At 38.9% G+C, this 27,189-nt stretch overlaps 1 protein-coding gene and 1 long non-coding RNA gene across 3 annotated transcripts in view; one reads left to right on the top strand and one right to left on the bottom strand.

The window, feature by feature from the left end:
• The window catches only part of LOC125961956 (uncharacterized), a 199,040-nt gene extending 186,675 nt beyond the window's left edge, over positions 1–12,365 (bottom strand). The window contains exon 1 of the long non-coding RNA XR_007473152.1: positions 11,871–12,365. This is a non-coding gene — a long non-coding RNA (uncharacterized LOC125961956). The remainder of the gene's footprint in view (positions 1–11,870) is intronic.
• A 7-nt stretch (positions 12,366–12,372) lies between these two features.
• On the top strand, positions 12,373–20,643 carry SLITRK5 (SLIT and NTRK like family member 5). Of its 2 annotated transcripts, none has more exons than XM_004276830.4 (2): positions 12,373–13,238; positions 16,356–20,643. In XM_004276830.4, exon 2 carries the CDS (start codon positions 16,364–16,366, stop codon positions 19,259–19,261), a length of 2,898 nt encoding a protein of 965 aa, XP_004276878.1. In that variant the 5' UTR covers positions 12,373–13,238; positions 16,356–16,363; the 3' UTR covers positions 19,262–20,643. The 2 variants fall into 2 exon arrangements, with proteins under 2 accessions (XP_004276878.1, XP_049557163.1); XM_049701206.1 differs by lacking the exon at positions 12,373–13,238 and adding an exon at positions 13,605–13,810.
• Positions 20,644–27,189: the final 6,546 nt, after the last annotated feature.

Genomic DNA, 27,189 nt, shown 5'->3' with positions numbered 1-27,189 from the left:
GGGTCATATGGTAATGCTATTTTTAGTTTTTTAAGGAACCTCCATACTGTCCTCCATAGTGGCTGTATCAATTTACATTCCCACCAGCAGTGAAAGAGGGTTCCTTTTCTCCACACCCTCTCCAGCATTTGTTGTTTGTAGATTTTCTGATGATGCCCATTCTAACTGGTGTGAGGTGATACCTCATTGTAGTTTTGATTTGCATTTCTCTAATAATTAGTGATGTTGAGCAGCTTTTCATGTGCTTCTTGGCCATCTGTATATCTTCTTTGGAGAAATGTCTATTTAGGTCTTCTGCCCATTTTTGGATTGGGTTGTTTGTTTTTTTAATATTGAGCTGCATGAGCTGTTTATGTATTTTGGAGATTAATCCTTTGTCTGTTGATTTGTTTGCAAATATTTTCTCCTATTCCGAGGGTTGTCTTTTCGTCTTGTTTGTAGTTTGCTTTGCCAAAGCTTTTAAGTTTCATTAGGTCCCATTTGTTTCTTTTATTTCCATTACTCTAGGAGGTGGATCAAAAAAGATCTTGCTGTGATTTATGTCAGAGTGTTCTCCCTATGTTTTCCTCTAAGAGTTTTACAGTGTCCGGTCTTACATGTAGGTCTCTAATCCATTTTGAGTTTATTTTTGTGTATGGTGTTAAGGAGTGTTCTAATTTCATTCTTTTACATGTAACTGTCCAGTTTTCCCAGCACCACTTATTGAAGAGACTGTCTTTTCTCCATTGTATATCCTTGCCTCCTTTGTCATAGATTAACTGACCATAGGTGTGTGGGTTTATCTCTGGGCATTCTATCTGGGCATTCTATCTGGGCATATCTATTCCATTTATCTATGTTTCTGTTTTTGTGCCAGTACCATATTATCTTGATTACTGTAGCTGGTATATAGTCTGAATTCAGGGAGTCTGATTCCTCCAGCTCTGTTTTTTTCCCTCAAGACTGCTTTGGCTATTCGGGGTCTTTTGTGTCTCCATACAAATTAAGATTTTTTGTTCTAGTTCTGTGCAAAATGCCATTGGTAATTTGACAGGGATTGCACTGAATCTGTAGATTGCTTTAGGTAGTATAGTCATTTTCACAATACTGATTCCTCCAATCCAAGAACATGGTATATCTCTCCATCTGTTTGTGTCATCTTTGATTTCTTTCATCAGTGCCTTAGAGTTTTCTGAGTACAGGTCTTTTACCTCCTTAGGTAGGTTTATTCCTAGGTATTTTATTCATTTTTTTGCATTGGTGAATGGGATTCTTTCCTTAATTTCTCTTTCTGATCTTTCGTTGTTAGTGTATAGGAATGCAGGAGATTTTTGTGCATTAATTTTGTATCCTGCAACTTTACCAAACTCATTGATTAGTTCTAGTAGTTTTCTGGTAGCGTCTTTAGGATTCTCTATGTATAGTATCATGTCATCTGCAAACAGTGACAGTTTTACTTCTTCTTTTCCAATTTGTATTCCTTTTATTTCTTTTTCTTCTCTGATTGCCGTGGCTAGGACTTCCAAAACTATGTTGAATAATAGTGGCGAGAGTAGACATCCTTGTCTTTTTCCTGATCTTAGAGGAAATGCTTTCAGTTTTTCACCATTGAGAATGATGTTTGCCAAGCTGACTTTTTTTATGATAATCCATTCATTATATGAAGGTTTTATGCAAATGCCTTGGAACCCTGCCAAAGTAGCATGGGATCTGTGGTTGTTTGTGTTTTTTTGAATTTTTCAGAATAAATTATTTATCAAGTTTACTAAGCTATGCATTTTTGTTCAGTCTAAGGTACACTGACTAAGGGGTCAGAAAATTGGGAGAACTACCTAATTTTCCAATAAATGGAGGTCCACTTTGGTTAAAACATTTACATTTTCTGGGTCCTTTAAATTAGGGTGTAGTACTCCACAATCTCTAAGGGTCCTGCCAATTTAAAAAGTAAATGTGACTAGCTTTCCACTTTTCTTCATTGTTTCTCATACCAACAACTCCAAAAACATACTCAAAAACGGATATTTTTAAAAAGCTTATAATTGTTTTTAACTTTTAGATCACATAGAAAATTTCCCTTGAAGTAAATCTTCAATAATTCATTAGGTTTTAGGAATCAGATCTTTATAGTATTTAGGAACTACTGATCGACTAAGTGACTCAACAATTAAAAACCAATAGATTTTCAAATGGGTTTTTCCATTCAACCATATAATTGAACAGTTACCCAAAAGTAAGCTAATCCACTTACCTCCATTTCGACCTCACCTAAACTATTACAGAAACAGATATTTATAATCTCACCTAGAATTTTAAGATATTTTCAAAAAGTATATTTTTTAAGTAATTCAAAGTCTCAGTGACTGTTATATCTATATGGACATAGAGAATATATGGCTAAACATTTTCAGCATAGTAATCATTTGTCCTAAAAACACCTGATAATAAATTGGGGTAGATTATCCCAGACTGAAAACCTTATTTGCAAATATAGCTTGCTTTTCTATTACTCTACTCAACTATATTACACATTGGGGAAAAAAAATTCATTCTATTGATTTTATCAAGTATAAACAGAAACACAAAATACCTGCTCATGTGTGCATTTCTTCACTCATGCATGCTCTCACACACTCATTTCTCCCCAATACTGCTTCACAGATTCTGGTTTATGCTGCAATTTCTACAATCCTGAACCTTATGCACCCACTGCTGGCAGGTGTCTGCAGGTGTTTGCCTACAAGAAGTTCATTGACAGTTTATGCAGTAAGAGTACTTTCTAGTGAAAATTAGCTGCAAAAGCACTGCAGGCTAAGTAATGTAGGACAATGATGCTTCATATGCTGTGAATGCATAATTATTTATTATTGGTGAGGCAAAGATTCATCATTCTTCTGTGACATTTTTTCCATGGAGAAAACTAGTTATCAAATTCTGGTTTCCACAGATATTGTCAGTGTACTGGAAGGACTGCAGCTGTACCATGAGTCTCATGGACATTTAACTTCTGACAGCTGTGAATGCTTCTTTGTGAATGCAGACATTGCTCTTTGACTCAGAGTTTCTGGAAGAACTCCAAGATGCATTCTCGAGCACTGCTGCAGCCTCTCTGAGTGCATATTAGGAGAAGGTGGTCAGAAATGTCATGATTGCTAAAGTGGACAGATACTTTTATTGTTTTTACACACTTATGTATTTCAACATGGTTATAAGTAGATGAAGTGATAACCAATGATGATTCTAATATTTATAAATGTTCAATATTTGGAGATTCATAATTATGGCAAATCATCCCACTATAATTTTACTGACATTGAGGAAATGCTGACATACACAAACACTCAAATATTTTCTTTGAGTTTTATGGAGGTTTGCATGTTCCATTCAAAATGAAATTGGACTATTTGATAAAGATGATTGATAAGATTAAGGTCAGATGTTTAAAACTGATAAAATGTTTATTATTTTATTTGTAGCTATTTATAAGTGGATGTTGGTTATTTGTGATTAATATTTTCATGAACTAAAGTGATTTATCACTTATTAAGAAAATTCATTAAATCATGGGTATCTCATTGTATGTATTAATTTGAAAAAATTTAGAAAATATGTGTCATGCCAATTTTCAATTATTTTTATAACAAATTCATGTCACAAAGGACTATGGAGTTATATCTCTAAACTTATGCATGAAATTGTTGGTATGAATCCTCCTCAAAGGAATCATTTTAGTATTTTATTATTGATTTTTCTAAGGAGGTATATAATGCATGCTCTGACTCCTGCTTTATTAAATGTAAAATAATAATTAGTCAAAAATTCAAAAATAGGGGCAAACTATTATTAGAGACTTTTTTACTTTAGGAAAAATTATACTATAAATATTCAAAAAGTATTGTTTTAAGAACCTTATGTATTTGGGTTACTGTGACAATAACTTCTGGTAGTTAATAATATCTTTGATATTCTTAAAGTAGATCAATGTAAAGATGGTTTATTTATAAATATATTTCATGACCAGTTTAAGATATATTTTATTATGGTGATATTTTAAAGAGTAGTATTATGTATTAATAATTTGGAATGTATTCCTATTGTTGATTTAGAATACATTTGACATTATAGAAATGATGAATCACTTAGAAAGTGTCTTAATTGAAGCTGATCACTAAGTATTGATATACATTATTCTCACTTTTTCTTTAAACTGAGATAAAAGTTCAAAAGTGTGCATTTGAATCGACATAGTTAAGTTGAAAAAATGGATACTGAGAGTCCTTGTAATTCTCTCATAGTCTGGAGCTGCTATGTACTGTCTGTATGAATTACAGAGTATCAACTACCTTGAAACTCAGTTTTCTCATATGTAAGGAAAAACACCTCATAAAGTTACTGTAATAATTACATGGAAGAATGAGACAATGTACATAAAACAGCTACCAAATAGTAAATGAGTATATGGATGTTGTATGTATGTATACATTTTATTTACCTTTGATTTTGGATTATAAATGAAGTATAAATTGCCTGATGATGCTTATGTTAACTGTGGTTGGTAAATCACATTACAAATTGAAAAATATAGTCAAATAGATTCCTATTTTTTGCGACAAATCAATTTAGGCCTCCCTTTCTCTATATACTATAATACTTCTGAATGCTACCGTATCAATACTATAATGAAATACTTTTAAATTTAAAAGTACCTAGAAAGAAATTCATGAGTATCTTCAAATGGGTAAGTGGCAGTGTAGTCATTGATCAAAGTCTGCCTGCATAGCAGTCACTACTTATATAATATAGCAATTAAGGATGCAGATTGATTGTACAAAAAACTGTGCATACTGGTGATTCAAATCAGCTTAGTTTTTTGTTCATTGGGATATGTAACAATCAATTAAAATTGCAGCAAACATTGAAATATGTCATATGACAATAACTATGAATCTAGTGTCACTATAAAAGCTTCATTAGTTAGATGGAATATCTTTGATCATGGGATAAAAATTGCATCACGTTAGATTAAACAAAAACTGAGCTGCCGCAGATCTGTTTTTCACAGAAGGTACACCATGCACTAGTGGGCGTCGGATTGCCAATATTTATTTATATGAAGATAACTTTACGTTTTAGGATAAAGTGAATAATTTAAAATCTGCAATTTAAGAGTAATAATTATATGTTATTTTTCTTCCAAGGAGATTACATTTTAATACTTAACATTTGATTAACCAGTGTGGTAGTCTTATGGTCCATTGAAGAGAAAGAACAGTGAATTCTTTATATATAAAACCTGTGATCTACCCAGAGAGGTGTCGTCATAAATGCACATGCACAACTGATGCAAAGCCAGAGTCAAGAATGGGGTTGAGATCTCTGAGAGCCACTCTACTGCTCTGGATCAGGTGGCTTCCTACTTACTTTGGACTTAAGCTCTGAAGCAATTAATGCTGCTTTTGAAGCTATACTGATTCTTCCCACAGTGGAAATATAGGTTAATTTTATTACCAATATTTCAGATAGATTGATTAAAAACAAAGCAATCTCAAAAATTACAATAATTTGTTATACTTGGAACTGGTTACCAAGCTATTACATCTTTGTTTCAAATATATAAGTATGATTTTATTTAAACTGAGATTTATTCAGATCTTCATGGAAATTAGAGGCCCTATTTGCATTCAATAAATTCATTAATTACAATTTGCTGTCCAAACTCTGCTTACATTAATTGTGCAAAACACCACTGAACTTCCAAATAGAGCTTTTGCATTCAAATAGATGGAATGCAAGGGTTCAAGTGCAGTTATTTTACGGACTAACTTCTCTGCACAAAAAGCCTCTTCTAGAAAACTCCTGAAGCAAAATACCCATTTAGGACTTTCTTTTCCAGTTCTACTAACATCCCACTGTGTGATCTGGAGAAAAGCACTTTAGAGAGTACTTCATCATGCATAAAAAGGCACTTATCTTATAATAAAATTCTAGTGATATAAAATAATCTACCTTTCCTTCTTTATAAGGGTGTAATGAGGATGTAATAAGGAATTTTGAAATGCCTGTAAAATGCCTTGAAATCTTTAAAAGAATGGTAGAGGTCCTCAACTCAATGCATTTTAACAGAATTGAATAGAGACCCTCAACAGAATGCAAATCAGGCCTCTTGCCAAATATGAATCATAACTGTCCTTATTTATTGAGGGTGTCATAATCACGATCATTAGTTATGAGTGCAGCTGTTCATATTGATTGAATTTCCAAGGTATCCCAGAAACTGCACAAGAAACACAGCTTCAGTGTTCCAGGGATTTATATTCCAAAACTGCACAGTTCAATATGGTAGCCATTCGCCACATGTGGCTATTTAAATTTAAATAAATTAAACTTTTAAAAATTAAAATTGTATTTCCTGTATTTACCAGTCACATTTCAATTACTCAGTAGTAATATGTGGTCAATGGCTATCATATTAGACAAAACAGGTATAGATCACTTCCATCATCACAGAACGTTCTATTGGAGAGTACTCTTGCAGAGGCTTGACAAACATATGCTACAAGAGATACTATTCAAGCATACAATTTATGCAATAGTATTTTTATTTATTTTATACCATTTATTTTAACTAGAGAATGCAGGTGGTTTATCAGAAAGTCAAAATATCTCTGAAATCACCCAACCATCCTGATATGAATCAACTAATTGTTTTATATCAAACATAATAGTGTTTAACACAATATAGGTACTAAAAAAAATGTGTTGAATGAATAAACTCGTAAATGGGTATTTCTTGTGTATACAAAGAATTTTTTGGAGCTCATTTTTCTCACTGTTAAGGGGGTAACAAACACAATAAAATGCTGTTCCCAATAAGGCATGATAATCTAGTTCAGAAAAAAAGAAAACTTTAAGCAGTTACTTGAACACTATGCTACAGCAAGTGCTAGATAATGCAAGAGAATGTTCAGATAATCACATCTTTAATGTTGGTTAGAGGGGACAGGGAAGGTTTTTGTTTTTCTTTTTTAAGACCTATTATAATATTTTAATTTATAAATATTCACATTTTATATTGAAAAGTCTTCATTGTCTTAGCAAAATCAGAAAAAGTGCTATAATAAAATGCTGTCATTAAAAAAATAGTAAACAAACAGAAAAAAAACACCTTGATTTTCTAGTTAAGCCTTTGCCTGATACTGTTGAAATTATATCATTTTGGGTTGTGTATGATATCATCCAAACATAAAGATATAAACTTTGTGTGCTAAAACGTGACTGACAACAACAGGACTGTTAAGATTTCACTTTAAGCTCACACTGTACAGGGACTAAAGTAGAGAAGGGAAAAGAGAAGTTTCATAGATCTTTCTTAGGAAGAAATGCTTCAAAACCAGCCAGCAACAGCTGCTGAAACTTATATAGCATTTACTAAGTGCCTGCACATTTCACCTTAACCCTATGAGGTAGGTGCTGCTATCATGGAGGTTTTTTTTTTTTTTTTTTTTGATGAAGAAAGTATCTACAGTGAATTCTCTAGAACAGTAGATAAAAGAATGGTAGAGGAAGTGAAAAGTCAGTTATTTGAAAGGGCAGCACAAACCAAAGTTTTGGAGTTGGGAGAAAAGCAGATTTATTTTGAAGGGATAAAAGGATTATGGGAGTCTCCTGTTGAATGAAGGATTCCAGATGATAAAAGTTCAATAATGTAAGGTTAATTTAGATATTCTCATGCAAGCCATGATCCACCTTAAAGTATCGTGAGGAAACTATGTTTTAGGATGATAAATTGTTTTTCTCGGAAAAACCAGAAAGAATACAGAAAATCTAGGCATAACATAATGCTTGTTTGGACTTGTTTCCTAGAAATGACTAGAGATATTTGAGAACCAAGAACTCATGAATTCCAAGAGACAGATCATAGCTCCAGGAGGAAGATACACAGAAAATCTTATCTGGCTCTGTAATGGAACTGCTTCTTTTCCACAGGAATGTGCGTATTTCAGTGAGTGAATATAAGCCAGAAGGCAACAGGCTTTGTTCTAACGGGGCCAGATATTAGTTTGTATATTTTAAATGTGTCACAATTACACACTCACTCATCTTCCTGTAGACAGCAGTGAAGATCTGCTGCTGACAATTTCAAGTAAAATTACTTATCTTCTCTAAAGAACCATTTTGATATTTCCCTTCACCCATCAGAGTATCAAATAAAGCTAATGTTGCCAGTACACAGCATGGTGCTGTATAGTGAAGATAACAGAAGCTAGCTTCTATTAATTACAATTCTATTAATTAATATTGACAGCTAGAATTGAATGTCACGTATAAGAGCTATGAAGAGAAACCATTTTAGCCAGTTAATTTACTCTCATATTTTTAGAAGGATATTCAGTGCCTCCATTGATAGCAATGTGTCATAAAAAATAAAATAGTTTTGAGTACTATAGGACAGAAATTAATTTGGTAAAATCATCTTCAACTCTTCATCACTTCCCATATCATTCTTCTAAATATTATCCTTATTTCTGAAGTACATATTTTTTCTTTTTAATTTTTTATTGAGAATGTGAATGTAAATTGAAATGTTCTGATAGTTAAAAATGTATATATATGGTGAAAAATAAATTTCCATTCTACTCAAGATTTCCCAGTCTTCCAAGAGGCAATGGCTATTGCTGGATTTCTGTATCGTTCCATAAAACTTCTCTTTTCTCCCTCCCCCTCTGTCTCTCTCTCTGTCTCTCTCTCTGTCTCTCTCTCTCTCAGTTTCGACAAGGTACATAGATGATGCTATCTATACTATTAATAATGACAGAACTGTATTCCTATATACACTGTTATTACAGGAAGAAAGGTCTTCCAAGGTATAGATTGATGTGTACCACTTTTCATGTAGTCAGACTTGTAGGCCATTCTTAGTCATTTACAAATGCAAGCAACTGTTACAAGGAATATCTTCTTATATATCATTTTGTATACTTAACTTCCGTATACCTGTAGGCTACTTTCTAAAAATATGATTGTTCAAAAGCTATATCCATTTTAAATTTTGGTAGATATTTCCAAGTGGTCCTCCAAAGAGTATGTTTTAATACCTAATTCTGGCAAAAAAAAAAAAAAAAATCAGAGGGTATTTACAAGGAACTATATGAGACAGGAAGAAAATTGTCTATTTTTAGCACCTCTTTCTTTTATGCCTCTGAGAGCGTATTCCTAAGACCGTAAATAGCTAAGCCTATAAGTGAATAAATAATCTTGGTAAAATTAGTTTAGCCAGCCATTTCGGATTTGACAAATATCACTGCATGATATATTTAACTGCTGTAATTCTAAAAGTATCAAACTAATCAAAAACATATGCTATACAGTTAGTTAGTTTAGCAATTGCATAGAGAAACAATCATAAATGCTGACTCATGTTTTCACCTCCAGGAGAAACTTTTCTCCTTTCAGGGATATGTGGTATATGTAATTTCAACTTCAAAGACATTAAAAATATAACTTAAATCTGAAAAATTTTTCATTTGTTAAATAAGATAATATAGTCTTCTTAGCCATTACCATAACGCAAGTAATCTATTCAAGCTAATTTGGGAGGAGTCTGGAATCTAGCATTAGAATTCTGTAATCCTAACTCACCAGTCAGGCTGACAACAACAAAATATGAGGTCTACTGGCTTTAGATCTCAATGATGTTGATTTGTACTCATAAAATCTCATACTTATTACCAGAGAACTTCCTTGTTTATAATCTCTGTTAGACTGCTGCATGAGGGACTATTTTACTAAGCATTCCTGACTAAGCATTTTACTATTCTGAAGAACCCACACAGTGATACATAAATGTAATATGATGAGATATTTTAAGAAATGCTTTTAACATAAGAATTCCTCCAGAGTCCGTAAGGCACTGAAACAATAATTCCAGGTAATAATAAATATGAATTCACAAAAATGTATGGTCAGTTTCAAGTGACAAATATGCTAATCGGTGGTTTGAATTTAAATTTTAATAGGCAGGTATCAAATTATGTCCATAATTTGCACTAATTATTGACAAATATATTACCACATATGAAATGTATTTATAATGACACTAGATCATGAGCTAATTATGACATGCATAAATATATTCATAAACATTCAAAGATTCTCAGCTTTTCACACCCACCTCAAACAAATAATGTTTAATTTAGTGTCAATGACCTTAAATCTGGAGAGGTGTATTTGATCAGACATTTAATTTTCTAGTTCCTAAGTGTGTTTATGTAATCATATGCGTGCGTTTGAGTGTTGTGTGGTAGCATGTATACATATCATATGACTGTATATTGTTGAATATAGATTAAAACATGAATATGTCTGTTCCTTTAGATAAAAATCTTGCTCAAATTTGATCAGTTACATGATTTATTTATTTCTTTTCTAGGCAATAGTCAACACTCAAAGCAAATAGGAATCTACACACTAATAAATGAGGCTCTTCCTTATTTCTATGATGTTTTCCTTCCCCATTCTTCTGTTCTTATCTCTTCATGTCTCAGTATTTTCTCAAAATTCCCTTTCCTGCAGAGTAGCTTATAGAGACACCTAGTGGTAAACTAACCGCGGCTTCTCAGGCCATCCTTAATATTGAGCTAATGGCAGAAAGTTGTCATTTATTTATTTGAACCACAAGAGGTAAACTGGAATATTTTTAGTGTCGGTGTTTCTAACAAAATTATTACCTACGTTAATTGCAAACATGTTTAGTGTTTCTTAGCTCAAAAAAATGTATTTTAATTAGGATAATAAAGTAAAAATAAGACAAAAATTAAACTAAAATTTGTTATTAAATCCAATTGTGAAGATTTAGGAAAATAATAGAAGAATGAACTAAAATAACTATGTTTCAGTTATCTTTAGTAGTCCAATAATTAGATAAGCTATTTTATACCCTTTGAGAACTTCTACAGAGGTTATGAACATTGAAAAAAATGTGTCTGTGATAGAACTGAACATTTATATTCCAAAAGTTTCTAACTGTAATTAATATGTAATTTGAAAATTATGACACTTTAAAACTTTCATTTTGAAAATATAAAAGCATTTATTTAAAAATAAATGTTCTAAAATGTTAGAAGATATTGACTAAATAAAAAAATACAGCAACAAGCCTTTTTTGGGTGAAGTTTAAGTTACCTGTTTATATAATGTACCTGTAGCAAGTGGCTATCATTCCTAGGCCAAATGTTTCTAAATTTAACAGGAAGTTCTATTATAATATTTTCTTTTTAATTATATGATATTACCGATTGCTTTTTTTCCTCACTTACACTTACCCCAAATTTAAGCAAAATAAACAGAATTGTTTCCAAGCCAAGTATGAATGACCTTACTAAAAAAATATTTGCAGAATAGATTCAGGAGAAATTTCAAGATATGTTGCAAAACCTCAGGAGACTGCAAAATTCACCACCTCTAGAAAACTCTTTCTAACTCAACATAGATGTGGAAAGATATGTTAGTGGCTATATGTATATACATATATATCAGAATTTATATTAATTTTGTATTTAATCAGGATATTATAACCACAATGTTACCCCAAATATTACCAAGAAAGACACAGTATCAATTATGTTTAAGACAACTCCAAAAGATACTATATAATTAATTCCAAAATTAAATGGATAAAATACATTTAAGTGGTAAAACCACCCAGTTATCAAAGGAACAGGCACATGTGCACTCAGCCTGCATTGGGCCACTTACAACAGTCAACTTTTTTTCTATACCTGGGATGGACTGCAGCTCAAATATTACAAACACTGGAAATATGCCTTATGAATGTAAAGACCCTTTTTGGGGGGAGGGAGGTGTCTGGTTGCATGGAAAGAGCCAGGAATACTTACTGTAGAGATGACGCTAGTGGAGTTTAGCAGGTGACTCTTCAAGAAACTTGCTTTCTACCGTTACTGCATTTATTTAGGGATTTCCAGCTTTCTAGTACACACCAAATACGTTCACAATCTCTCTGAAAGTCGTTCACATTCCCTTGTATCGCCCAAACATACTTATAAAACGTAATTCTTAAGAAAAAAAAAATAGCGCCCTTGTTTGCAGCTAGGATGAACCACTCCCTCTTCCAGGGTCCTTTACAGTAAGTACAAGAGACAGCAGCACGGGCTGTGTTAGTCTAAATGGGAGGTGGAAGGCAGATGATCAGCCCAGGGCTGGAATCCTCTGTCCCTGACAACCAACAAGCCTGACACTGTCGGGGTTATTTCCACCCCTCCCTTCTTCAATCCGAGGATTGCAACGTCCCACGCTAGAGTTACGCACATGGTCCAAGAGTCCTCTGTCTCCCACGAATGTCACATCCAAGGGTGGGGGGCGCTCCGCTTGCGCCTCCGGGGCCCAGGGGCGCCTTCGCTCTCGGCTGCCATCTATCGGCCACGGAGCGCCCGCTTCGCCCCGGGCCCATCATGTCTGCTGCAGTTTGGCTCGCACCGGTGGCGCGACAATAAACAAGTGCACTGCATGGGGCCCTGCGCCCGCGCCGAAGCAGATGTCTCAGAGACCCCTGCGCTGCTTACCGCGTAGCCACCTCCTCACCGCCGGGGAGGGAAGACGCGACTTTCTCTTAAGTTTTTCTGAGCCGCCGGACTGCCGGGACACGCCACAGGCTTAGAACAACGTTGTTCCTGCCCCCCACCTCCCCGCGGACCCCCAAGGATGTCGGAGATAGAGAATCCCAAATAATGACGATCGTGCGCCGCATCAAGAGAAGGAATAGAGGAAAAGCCCCTGCAAACACCGAGAGCGATGAAACAGCCAAGAGGATGCGGGAACCTTACATGTACTAATTAGGGGTTGCGGCGGCGGGCTTGGCAAGGGTGCAGCGGCGGCGGGATCCCAGTGCGGTGGTCTCCGCTGCGTGGGGGGGGCGGAGGACGGCGCAGGAGCCGCAGCCGCCGTGGGAGCAGCCGAGGGGCCGGTGCCACCTTCGCTCGCCCCCTCACTACCATGTACAGTGTGCGCTGCAAGAAGAAGGCGGGCGATGTATGCACACCCCTGCGCCCCGCTCCCTCTGGCTCGTCCCTGGGCGTGCGCCACTGACCAGGGGGGAATGTGGTGAAGACGGCGAGGAGAGCCGAGGGGGGAGGGGAGGGCCGGCCCGCGCGAACCCAGGCCCGAGGGTGCGAGGAGCCGGAGGCGGCTGGAGTGGGTGGCGGCCGCCGCTAGCTTGGAGAAAGTTGGCCCCTATACAGATGGCAACTGTAAGTACCCGCCTGGCGGGTGCGGCGAAGGATGCCGGGGACCCAGCGATCGCGCGGTGGCGGGGCTGGGAGCGAGTGAGCATGAGTGTGAGCGGGTGCGAGCGCGCGGCGAGGCTGACCGTCACGTTGGCTGGGCCGGCGGGCAGCCTGCTCCGCGTCTCCCTCCTCGGGCTCCACGCCTCCTCCCCCTCCAACAGCTCCTTCCCCGCCCCGCGCGGCTCCAGCTCCCGGCCCCTAATGCGAGGCGCCGCGACCGCCGGTCCTCCGCCGCCCCCTCCCCCCTCCCTTCCCGGCTCGCCGCTCGCGATCGCCCCCCTCTCCCCCGCTCCCACCCCGCTGCCGGCTCCGACTACCACGGAGAGCGCGGGGGAGAGCCGGTTGGGGAGCCCCGGAACCCGCGGTCGCCACCACGGCGGCGGCCCGGGGGTGGCGGCGTCCGGGCGCCTCTTTTCTCCAGCCGCTCGGATCTCAGCGCTCGCCCTCCCTCGGCTTCCGAACCCCGATGCACACCCCAAAGAGGTATTTTTTGTGAGAGTGGCTATGATGAGTGGGCCTTGGAGATGTGAGACGGGGTAAGTCGGCCGTTTACTTTGCAAAAGAGGCTCCAGTGTGTGTGTCTGTGTGCGTGGCGGCCGGGTGGCTTTCTTTCCCTCTCCGCCCTCCCCCCCCCCCCCCCCGCTTTCCCTTCCTTCGCTTCGGGGCGGGATGGGGGAGGGGGAGCCTCGCGTCCTGGAACTCCGGGCGCTTCTGCCTGGGCCGCTGTGGGAGCAGCTGTGCCCGGAACCGCGGTTCCGGCCTGGGTGCTGGGCTTCAGCCTGCCCGGCCCCACGTTGCTTAATGCAGGGATGTTCAGGGAGACGATCCAGGGTTTAAATTCTTTGGGGGAAAACAAATAGTTACCCCGCCCCCGCCCTCCATTAAAAAAAAAAAATCTGAGAATCTGAGAATGTGCCGCGTACCCGCGAATTTACATCGGAGGTGCGTTTCCCAGTCAGAATGTCAGCCTTCCCTGGCTCATTCAACTTTATTTTTTCAAATTTTGGGGCTCCTTTGATGGCAAGGAGGAGGGGAAAGGGAGTGGGGTGAGAGGAAGCTCCTCGACCCTGGCTATCCAGAACTGAATTAAAGTTGTAAACGCTCGAGTTTAATATTGGCTGGACACATTTTGCGACGGGCTGTCAGAGGGGCGGCAGGTGAATGGGGGCGGGGAAGCACTGGGAGGGAGGGGGAGGGGACCCAACCCCACTTGAATGGATGTGCAGATTTGATCCCGCGGAGAACGGAAATTTCAAGGTAAACGTTTTGCTTTCATAGAGGATGTTTTGCCGCTTTTAAGCCGGGAGGTGTTTGTCGTTGCTTTGGGAGGTCGGAGATACTTGCGACGTTTATACACTGTGGGTTCCCATTCGTCTCGACACGTCTGGGTGGCCACACGTGAATGATTCGCAGGCACACTTGCACATGTGCGTGAGAATGCAGGGGCTGTTAATAACGCGGGCTGGAGTCGGCTTGAGGATGAAGATCGAGGTCTCCAGTCTTGAACCCGTGACTCAGAAACGTCTTGGCTTTAGTTTGAGGTTGCGATTCGGCATCAGACTTCGGTGGTGGTGAGGCAGAGGCAAGGCTGACCAGAGAAAAGGCATTGGTTCTCCGAGCCCAGCATTTCTACTAAATATTCCCACCCCCCCTTCCCCCAACCAACGCAACACGCACTCACACACACTCACACACTCGCTCCATTTATGTCCTTTCCTTTATGAGTGCTGCTGTCGACTCGAAGTAGGAAGTCGAAGGAAGCCTTTAAGGGGACAAAAAGAAAGCCAGAACGAAAAGGGAGAGGGGCTCAGATTGATTCCTTGGGGAGATGAAATTCGGATATTAAAGCACTGGCGTGTGTCACTTGCTGTTCTCCCTCCCTTACACCCTTCTATTTTGCCTCTTAATCAGCCCAAGTCCCCTTTCTCGGGGGGGGGGGGAAGGGGGGGTAGGGGAAGTAAAGCACTGACAATTAAATGTAATAAGCAACTCCAAAGATGGGGATGCTGGCGAGGTGGTAGTTCACTCCAAATCTTGCAAATTCGGTAGGGTTAGTTTTGCATACCGTGGCAAACAGACGCGGAGCCCGAGGTTGGAGAGGCTTTGGCGCTGGTCCTTGGTTTACTTTTAGCTGGTTCCCGGTAAGCAGTAGGAACGTCCTAAACTCCAGGTATTGAGAGGTGTTCCGGGATTGCGGATGCTTTCGCAGAGTTCTTTGTAATCCGTCGTGCAGAACTATTTCAGTGGCTTAAAGATGCGGTTTAGTAGCGTCGCTGACATGATCAATGAGGAGAAGTGGACGCAGGGCGCTCTCAGGGAAGAGAGCTGCTAAGTGGCACCGTGCATGCAATTAGGACGCTGATGTGCTTAATAGCGTGATAGTGAAGTCCACCATCAAAGCGAACGCGCTCTCCTTTTTCTCCATACTCAAAGCTCCTGAAGAAAATTGGTGACTTAAGAGCTTCTTCTGGGTCCTTTTGATGCATTATCTTGCATCCTTTTTGCCTCTGGAAAGCATTCTTTAGGTTCCCACTCTGGCATTTCCAGCGATGGTTTTAAAATAGCCAAAGTATTGTGGCTCCTGGCTTTTCTGTGAAAATGGGAGACCTTCACTGTGAACTGTTACCAGAAGAGGTTCAGAAGGAAAGGCAGAGGGACTGGGTATAGGTGAGGTGGGGAACCTTGTAAAATGGTGCTTCCTTTCTTTTAAATTAGAGCCATGGAACTGAACTGACAGCCATTTTATGTATATTTATGGATTGGTTTAAAAGTGGGGGGGGGCAGCCGGGAAGAATACTAAAATGGGACTTTGCCTAACCTGCCCTTATCTTGTAAAGAGCAGCATGTTCCTATTGTCATTAGGAAATGAAATGAACCTTTAAATCAAAATGAATGTCAGATTTTAATAAAGTCTGGAGAATTTCGAGGTACCAAGGACGGTGGAGGGGGAGGGGAGGTTCATTCTTATCCCCTCCTTCTGGATTTCAGAGAAGTAGTATTAGGAAAGAGAGAGACTTTCTGATTGATCCCTTAAATTTTTGTCATATTCTGTTGTTTCCTTTTTTCCTCTCTCCCTTGCAGGAGATAAAATGCACACTTGCTGCCCCCCACTAACTTTGGAACAGGACCTTCACAGAAAAATGCAGAGCTGGATGCTGCAGACTCTAGCTTTTGCTCTAACATCTCTCGTCCTTTCGTGTGCAGAAACCATCGATTATTATGGGGAAATCTGTGACAATGCATGTCCTTGTGAGGAAAAGGATGGCATTTTAACTGTGAGCTGTGAAAACCGGGGGATCATCAGCCTCTCTGAAATTAGCCCTCCCCGTTTCCCAATCTACCACCTCTTGTTGTCTGGAAACCTTTTGAACCGTCTCTATCCCAATGAGTTTGTCAATTACACTGGGGCTTCAATTTTGCATCTGGGTAGCAATGTTATCCAGGATATTGAGACTGGGGCTTTCCACGGGCTGCGGGGTTTAAGGAGATTGCATCTGAACAATAATAAACTGGAACTTCTGCGTGATGATACCTTCCTTGGCTTGGAGGGCCTGGAGTACCTACAGGTCGATTACAATTACATCAGTGTCATTGAACCCAATGCTTTTGGGAAACTGCATTTGTTGCAGGTGCTTATCCTCAATGACAATCTCTTGTCCAGTTTACCCAACAACCTTTTCCGTTTTGTGCCCTTAACGCACTTGGACCTGCGGGGGAACCGGCTGAAACTTCTGCCCTACGTGGGGTTGTTGCAGCATATGGACAAAGTTGTGGAGTTACAGCTGGAGGAAAACCCCTGGAATTGCTCCTGTGAGTTGATCTCTCTGAAGGATTGGTTAGACAGCATCTCCTACTCGGCCCTGGTGGGGGATGTGGTTTGTGAGACCCCCTTCCGCTTACACGGCCGGGACTTGGACGAGGTGTCCAAGCAGGAACTTTGCCCAAGGAAACTTATTTCAGACTATGAGATGAGGCCGCAGTCGCCTTTGAGCACCACGGGGTATTTACATACCACCCCGGCATCGGTGAATTCTGTGGCCACTTCTTCCTCTGCTGTTTACAAACCCCCCTTGAAGCCCCCCAAGGGGACTCGCCAACCCAACAAGCCCAGGGTGCGCCCCACCTCTCGGCAGCCCTCCAAGGACCTGGGCTATGGCAACTATGGCCCCAGCATCGCCTACCAGACCAAATCTCCGGTGCCTTTGGAGTGTCCCACCGCGTGCACTTGCAACCTGCAAATCTCCGATCTGGGCCTCAACGTCAACTGCCAGGAACGCAAGATCGAGAGCATCGCGGAGCTGCAGCCCAAGCCCTACAACCCCAAGAAGATGTATCTGACAGAGAACTACATCGCCCTGGTGCGCAGGAGCGACTTCCTGGAGGCCACCGGGCTGGACCTTCTGCATCTGGGCAACAACCGCATCTCCGTGATCCAGGACCGCGCCTTTGGGGATCTCACCAACCTGAGGCGCCTCTACCTAAATGGCAACAGGATAGAGAGGCTGAGCCCGGAGTTGTTCTATGGCCTGCAGAGCCTGCAGTATCTCTTCCTCCAGTACAATCTCATACGCGAGATTCAGTCTGGGACCTTCGATCCGGTCCCCAACCTCCAGCTGCTATTCCTGAATGACAACCTCCTGCAGACCATGCCCTCAGGCGTCTTCTCAGGCCTGACCCTCCTCAGGCTGAACCTGAGGAGTAACCACTTCACCTCCTTGCCGGTGAGTGGAGTTCTGGACCAGCTGAAGTCGCTCATCCAAATCGACCTGCACGACAACCCTTGGGATTGTACCTGCGACGTGGTGGGCATGAAACTGTGGGTCGAGCAGCTCAGAGTGGGCGTCTTGGTGGACGAGGTCATCTGCAAGGCGCCCAAGAAGTTCGCTGAGATGGATATGCGCTTCATTAGGTCGGAGCTGCTGTGCCCAGACTACTCTGACGTGGAGGTTTCCACGCCCACGCCCTCCTCCATCCAGGTCCCCGCGAGGACCAGCGCGGTGACCCCCGCCGTGCGGTTGAACAGCACCGGGGCCCCCGCGGGCTTGGGCGCGGGCGGAGGCGCGTCCTCGGTGCCCTTGTCCGTGTTAATCCTCAGCCTGCTGCTGGTTTTCATCATGTCGGTCTTCGTGGCCGCCGGGCTCTTCGTGCTAGTCATGAAGCGCAGGAAGAAGAAGCAGAGCGACCACACCAGCACCAACAATTCCGACGTGAGCTCCTTCAACATGCAGTACAGCGTGTACGGCGGCGGCGGCGGCGGCGGCGGCGGCGGCGGCGCTGGAGGCCACCCGCACGCGCACGTGCACCACCGCGGGCCGGCGCTGCCCAAGGTGAAGACGCCCGCAGGCCACGTGTACGAGTACATCCCCCATCCGCTGGGCCACATGTGCAAAAACCCCATCTACCGCTCCCGAGAGGGCAACTCCGTGGAGGATTACAAAGACCTGCACGAGCTCAAGGTCACCTATAGCAGCAACCATCACCTGCAGCCGCCTCCGCCGCCGCCGCCGCAGCAGCAGCAGCAGCAGCAGCAACAGCCCCCGCCGCAGCTGCAGCTGCAGCCGGGGGAGGAGGAGAGGCGGGAAAGCCACCACTTGCGGAGCCCCGCCTACAGCGTCAGCACCATCGAGCCCCGGGAGGACCTACTGTCGCCGGTGCAGGACGCCGACCGCTTTTACAGGGGCATTTTGGAACCAGACAAACACTGCTCCACCGCCCCCGCCGGCAGTAGCCTCCCGGAATATCCCAAATTCCCGTGCAGCCCCGCTGCTTACACTTTCTCCCCCAATTATGACCTGAGACGCCCCCATCAGTATTTGCACCCGGGGGCAGGGGACAGCAGGCTGCGGGAACCGGTGCTCTACAGTCCCCCCAGTGCTGTCTTTGTAGAACCCAACAGGAACGAATATCTGGAGTTAAAAGCAAAACTAAACGTTGAGCCGGACTACCTCGAAGTGCTGGAAAAACAGACCACATTTAGCCAGTTCTAAAGGCAGAGAAACTCCCTTGGAGCTTTTGCGTTTAAAACCGACAAGCAAGCAGACACACACCGCAAACACATTTGATTAATTGTGTTGTTTCAACGTTTAGGGTGAAGTGCCTTGGCACGAGATTCTCAGCTTCGGCGGAAGATACTGAAAGGGTGTGCAATTTCCTTTTAATATTACACGTGGGGAAACATTTGTGTAAACTGGGCACATCACTTTCTCTTCTTGCGTGTGGAGGAGACGAAGAGTAGGGCTTTACTGAGGGCAATTTGCTTCGCGAGTGACTTGTTAAGGGTCTCAGTAATTTTTGTAGTGGTTGGAAGTGTTAAGAATGGTGGGAGATGGTGGCGCATAGATTCTATTCTTCCTCTTTTGCTCCCTTCTCCCTCCCCTTCTCCCCCTTTGAGCCATGGGTGGGTCTAAATGGCTTTTGTGGAGAGATTAGCACACCCCAACTTTAATAGAAGGTTTGTTCTCTCTCTCTCTCTCTCTCTCTTTCTCTCTCCCCACCCCCCTTTCTGCTTCCTCTCTTTCTCTGCCTCCCTGCCTTTTCCTCCTCTCTCATTCCTTTCCTTTCTTTTTAAAGGATGTGTTTGTATACATTCTGGACATTTGAATTAAAAGAACAAACGTATTGTGATCTTGAAAAGATCACCATAGATGTGGACAAATCATTAAAATTACAGAGTTATATGATCCATAATTGATTAGTCAAAATAACTTATTGATGAAATATACAAATATTTTATTGTAGCACCTATTTTTATATGCACATTTAGCATTTCTCTTTCCTTCAGTATTTAGCCTATGATTTTCACAGAGGTGTCACACTATATCAGGAGCTGCATTTCCAAAACTGAAGTGATATCAGGAAGGCATTTTAAATCATTAAAATATGGAGAACTTAATGGCAGAATCTTAAAAGTCAATGCAACCCACCCAATTGGATCTGTAATTTAAAACAAACAAGCAAACAAACATTGTATCCCAATGTATAAAAGAAAAAGATTTAGGGCAATTAATTGGGCCATTCCAGTGAGAATCATGTGCAAGTTTCTGGTTTTGTTAGAGAAGATTTAAAAGTATTTTTATTAGTCAACCAAAATGATGTATTGATCTGACTACTATTGTAGCCGATTTTTGATTGTTTAACCAAACCCAGTTGCATTTGTACAGATCCACGTGTACTGGCACCTCAGAAGACCAAATGATGGACTGTACAAATCTCTATACAATGTCTTTATCCCTCTGGGCAGCAAGCAATGATGATAGCCACAAACAGGATATCTGTAAGATGGGGCTACTGTTGTTACAGTCTCATGTATCCCAGCACATGTAATTTTTTAAATAGTTTCTGAATAAACACTTGATAACTATGTCACATATGAGGGACTGAAGTAATGATTACTTAAGGTGCAAAAGAAACAGCTATGTGTGATTGACTGAATCACCATGATTAATAATTTAAGACATAGTAGCTAACTTCTATTCCTGAAAGAAAAAAAATTGTTCCCCAAATTATCAAATATATATAATTACACCTTTGTTGGTTCAGGGAAATATGTTTATCTAAATGTGTCATTTAATGTGTTTATTAATGAAATTTCAACTGTATACTTCTTTTCCTTACTGAAGTATTCATCTAACATGTGGAGCATGGTAAGTAATGTATTGCACATTGATTTTGTATTTTGTCGTGCCAGTATTATTTATTCGGTCTACAATTTTTCATAGTTTAACTTGTGTCAAACTACCTTCAACAATTATGATGGGTACTTTATCTCAAGTTGATCTATATCCTAAATGTTCACAATGTTTGGTGAGTATAAGCTGTTCATCTCTGAGTAAGGTTGGCCAGTGAATTAGATAATATTTATGGGTAGGAAACTTTTGAATTCATCGAAACTTAAAGAGCGATGTGCTTTATTCGTGTTGGTGGATCTCCCCATAATCTCACCTGGAATGTGTACAACATCAAGGGCTGTTCATGAACTTTATGTTTAAGGAATATTTTCCGTGGCATTCTGCCACAAAGAGGCAGCATTCATCCGTGAGTAAACTGACAGTAACTACTTGAATTCAGATTGAACAGGTGGTAGCATTTCCCTAAGGGGTTAAAAAATAATTAGTAATGCTACATTGGCCAAGTGAAGTAAACTATCCCCATTCTGTGTAACGTTTTCCCTTGCAAATTTTTTTTTCAAAGGGGAAAGGAATAAACTTAATGCCATGATATTATCATAAAAAAATGTATCTCCTGCTCTCCATCTACCTCCTCCATATTAGATCCAGCATTGTAAGATAAATATAAATACTAGCATTTGACATCATAGTTGGGGTTGTGGTTAATTTTTTCTTCACAGTGGGAGTTATTTTTCTTCAAAAAATGTCAAAATCGCTTTCACAATATTATTATATATAGATATGGCAGTGTTGTATGATTTATAAAATATTAATACAAAGTGGAATCCTCCATATAACTAAGTTTTTAGTTCTTAATTGATGCATTAAAAGTAAGAGGTAAGAATTACATGAAGTCAAAAATGTAGTTCTGGACAATATAAGTAGTTTCCAGAGAAAGTTTGTTGATGTATTTTTCAAAGATTTACAAAATAATATTATTATTTCCAAACCAGCACTATTTCACATAATCTTGTTACATATACACTCACTGTAGGTGGTTCATTTCTACCTCTACTCTTAGTAAGGTATCCAGTATTTTTTTAGTCTCAAAAAATAACAATTATATGATTTATGGAAAGAAGTTACTTCTAATTTTTAAATTATACTCTTCACATCTGTATTAAGAGGATAAAAGTAAACTTATCCTTGCCCTAATAAACTTGACGAAATTTTAACATGTAGAATCATGAAACTGTATACAATAATGAATTATTTTTCTCCTTATACATGGTTTTCTGCCAATACATTAGCATATACAACAGAACATAATTTGTGTGGTTTTGAATATTTGAATTTTGGTTTTTCAGGTATACTGAGTAAATAATTAAATTGGGTATATCAGTGGTATATGACTGGATTAAGGAACCCTGCAAATTCTCTCCATAGAATTTTGGAGAACAACAATATGTAATGTTTCAGGCATCAATTAAAATTTGGATGCAAACTAAGCTTACTCTTTGTGCTTGTTCTATTTGATATGTTGCATAATCTCATACAAATATATCTCCAGGTAGAGATTACAAAATTTTATTTTTATCTATATATATGATTATAGTGTAAATATTTAGTTATCTCAGAGAAAGTAAATATATTCCATGTAAATGTAGATAACTTGTATGCTGATATTCAAAATAATTTACAGCTAAACTAATGATTGGAGTTATGAATTAATCAATTTTAGCATTAATATCAGACTCAGAACACATCTTTTGTTTAGGCAACAGTATCACCCCTACTTATGTGAAGTGGAAATTTTTGGTAAATGTTCTGGGTATCCAGCTCTGTCCCTTACCACTGTTCCCTCAACCTCAATAGGAAAATCAAACTAGTGTGTAATGAAAAAGCCACACAAAATGTGGAAAAGTTTAGAACTTAAGAACTTAATCTAAGTTACCAGTTTCTTGCCCTATATCATTAATTCTATTCTTGTTACTAAGTTAGCAAATTATTCAAATTAAATATGTATACTTTTCTCTCCTTACTCTTATTTCCTGACTCTCTTCTTTTTTTCCCTTACATCTCACCCTTCCCTGCCTCCTTCTCTCTTCTTATCCTTTCTCTTCTTTATTTTTCAGTAGGGCAAGAGAAAGAATGAGAATAGTTCAGTCCTTGTTTGAAATGCCAGAAACTGTCTACTTCATTTCAAGAGCTCAATAGGTCGTTCCCAAAGTCACACAACTCCAAATTAATGAAAATAAAGCAGACCACAAATATGCTTCCAATTCATTTGGAAATATGCTTTTGTTACACTTTCAGATGGCCCCAAATTAAGATGTTTGCAAAGGTGGCAAAATATTTCTTTTTAACTCATTTTAAGAACAAATTTTACACTGAGAAAGAAGAACTGAAAACAACAAAAGAACCTATTTAAACTCTGGAAGGCAGGAGCATTTAATGAATTGTTTTTCAAAGGAAATAAAATATGAAACTGATAATTAAACTGCTATTAAATTAACTAGTTTATACATAATGTTCCTCATACCCATTGAAGTTCTCTACTATTTTGCAAATACATGACAATAAAATTAAAGTAGTTGGACGGACATTAGTCATGTGCCTAAAAATAATTATCTAAGATCTAAATCCTAAGAAACATATATCAATTAATATTGCATTTGACAACTGTGCATTTTATCATTAATTTGATTTTAATTCAATTTAATGCCTATCTATAACTATCCATATATATTTCCATTGGTAATCTATGTAGCACGTATATGGCATACAAAAATATATTATTAAAGCATGGCATACCCAATTTTCATTTCAATTTTTTAATTATTTTAAATTATACTTCTGTGTTCTACTCTTTAGGCATGTTAGATTGGGGGGAAAGAAAAGAATCTGATGCAGTATAATCTTTGAGTGTGACAATAATACACTCTTTTCTTCCTCTATTTATGGCAAATCATTTGGCTTACAAGACACAGGTCAAACATTTCTCATGGTAGTGGTGCCAGTATTATAAAATGAATAGCTTTCATACTCATTTTTTAAAAGAACAACATTTAACCTTAAATTTGAGTGATTTAGATTATTTCTTATAAAAAGAACTTTTGAAGATCAAAACATAAATATTTCATAGAGAACTGATGTAATGCAAATTCGAAATAATTTGACTTTCTCACTTTCTATTTACTGTCAAAAAATATAACGATATATGGCATAATGCTAAGTATGTCAGATACATTTTTATTAGATATTAAGAAAGTCATTTACAGAAGAAAAGTAATATTCATAGAGATATGTTGAGTGGAAGTCTTCCAATGAGTTTTTTTTTAATTAGGTGCTTTATCAGTGAACATGAAGGAATATTGTATATTTCTACTATAAAATAAACAGGTTCATGCTTCAAAATTACATGTGTTTCTAAAAGTGGAAAATATGAAACAATGATTTTAAGGGTGAATTTTTTTTAAGTTAAGATATGCAGAAATAGAATTGTGGCTTTTTCAAATGGAAGGCTTATCAGCATCTTGGTCGACTTTCAACAAACTTATTTGAAGATCATTACATTTTAAGACATATTCCCAGTGTATCACAATGTAAACTCAATTCAAATTTGTGATACTCCAGTACTGAAGCATATATATGCTAGTAGCAAATTTTGGTTACTTTTTAGTGTTCTGGAATATACATATTTTAGAGTTTCTTACAAATTGATTTCTACCACCAGTAATAATTTCTAGTGTTTCCAGCTAACACATTTTTTAAGAATCTTATTGTATAGTTCATTAAAAACACAACTTAATATTGAGTACTGAAACTAAAATAACTGTATTTTCAATTTGTAATTGAATACATGTCTATTTAAATAAAACATGAAGGGTGGCAGTAACCCATGTTAATTGATTAGTAAAATTTTTGTCAGATACTCTGCTATAGAGACCTTACCAGTGTGTTTTATCCAAGAGAGTTTCATCAGGCTCTTGTAGACTAAAATTTTAAATAGTCAGTGTAAAAATTGATATGTGTATGGGCTTCCCTGGTGGCGCAGTGGTTGAGAGTCCGCCTGCCGATGCAGGGGACGCGGGTTCGTGCCCGGGTCCGGGAACATCCCACATGCCGCGGAGCGGCTGGGCCCGTGAGCCATGGCCGCTAAGCCTGCGCGTCCGGAGTCTGTGCTCCACAACGGGAGAGGCCACAAGAGTGAGAAGCCCGCGTACCGCAAAAAAAAATTGATATGTGGAAAAGAATACCTGACTAATAAATATATTTACCTGTAATGGTATATCTGTATAAATTATCCATATAAAATCATGCTTTTTAACATTACAATATAATATTTTTGCTCTATTTAAGTCCAAAGTCAATAAGAGTATTTCACGTCTGAAAATCCTAATAATGGGAAAGTTATAGCTATCAAATTTATCTAAATCCCGAGTTTTAATATTGACTTTAAATCTCCACTCCCAAGTATTGGGTTGGCCAAAAATTCAGTTCAGGTTTTTCCGTAACATCTTAACGGAAAAACCTGAACGAACTTTTTGGTCAACTCAATGTAAAGTTCATAGTGCATGTTTTTCTTTAAATTACTGAACTCTGCCCTCGCTAAAGTCCCCTGAAGGTATACAAATACACATAATATTTTTCCTTTATGTTTTTCTTTTTGATTGATATTTAGGTAGCAAATATTAAAATATACAGTTATGAACTAGCACTTGTTAAAGTATAAATTAAATTTGGTCTCACACAAACAATATCCCTCAATTTTATAATTATCTCCAAATTTTTAAAGCTAGTGAATAGTATATTTACATAAGTAGTACCAAATGTGAACATTCAGATCCAGAAATTACTCATATTAATCAGAGAATATTTAAAATCATTCACTATACTGCCATTTAAACTCATTCAATCAGAACAATGATGTTTTGTTACCCAGTTACGATTAAAAAGCCCAAGTCTCAGGTGAAAATTAAGTATTTCATTAGAATTTTTAACAGGAAAAAAATATAAGTGATAAATATTAAGTATTTGGATTCTAAATGTAAAATATCTTCTCCGAAGCTAACAAAGTTGTATATATAGGAAAAATCATTACATTGGGTGTTTGTGTAAAATTATACATTTTATAAAATCGCTTGTTTCATGTGGCTTGCAAAATCTTTTTACTTTCAACAATGAACTCTGTCTTCATTTAAGAAAGTTTATCTGATTGAGGATTTCTTTTCTTTTGCATAGGATGTCATCTTATTGTCCTATTATGGCTTTGGCCTACACCTTCATTTAAAAGCTCTGTGCCCATTTTTAAGCGTATTGAAAATGGTCTGTATTATTATGTTTAATTCTTGCAACTCAAATCGTTTCCTCCTTCCCCCCCAAAAATTGAAAAGAAGTTGGTATGTTTCTCCCATTTGTTAACTTAACGTGAATTTTGAAGTCAAATTAAAGATTATCCCAAATCCTTCCAAATATAGCAATCCAAGTGCTGTGTAAGCACGACAATGTGAGTGTGAGGATGTGGATATTAAACTGTCACTATGGACTTGTCCCTCATTAATAATCATCTTAAATACACAGCAGCTAAATATAAAGGTGAAAACATCTTTGAATGTTAACATACTTGCACACTTTGATTAACCGGGTAGTGCATATAGTTTACAAAATGCCACTATTGTGTGCTTATAAACACTAAAGCAATACTCACCAAGTGGTGACCCACAGGCAAAGCCTGGAAAATCTGTTTCATTTGATCAGAACAATTTTATTTCCATTTAAAATAAATAAATTTGAATTTGAATGCCTTTAGGCTAGATAAGCACCCTCCATATTACCTTAACCTAGCAGCTTCATATAATTCCATATTATCTGCTGGACCACGAGAAAATTTGAACTTTCAACCATGTTTAAATAAAATTTTTCCAATATTTAAATTTATGTATCACAATCATGAATTCTCAGGCATTGTTCTCTAGGAGCTCAGAGTTATTAATTCTTTATATATAACATATGAAGTAGCAGATTCTATGTAGGTTTATATTATAAAGAAATCAAGATTAAATAAAGGAAAAACTAAGAATGAATAACTTTACAACCAGAAGGGACTGTTTTACTATATGTGAATACTCTATTAAAAATGTAAATATAAGTGTTAAAGATTTACACTGACTTGGAGTCTCCAAGAGCTACTTTTGTAAACTGTCCTGACCCTCGCAGGCCCCTAGACGTTCTAAGAGAAGCAGCAGTAGTAACTAAAAAGTATGTTCTTCCAGAGGGAATATTATAATTGCAGTTCACAACAAAAG

Source organism: Orcinus orca, chromosome 18, assembly GCF_937001465.1.
Source record: "Orcinus orca chromosome 18, mOrcOrc1.1, whole genome shotgun sequence".
Taxonomy (NCBI): Eukaryota; Metazoa; Chordata; class Mammalia; order Artiodactyla; family Delphinidae; genus Orcinus; species Orcinus orca.
Note: the sequence above shows the minus strand (reverse complement) of the source record. Positions and strands in the feature narration are given on the sequence as shown.

Coding starts and splice junctions, on each gene's coding strand:
- SLITRK5 (XM_004276830.4), top strand. CDS start 16,364: ATGCACACTTGCTGCCCCCCACTAACTTTGGAACAGGACCTTCACAGA.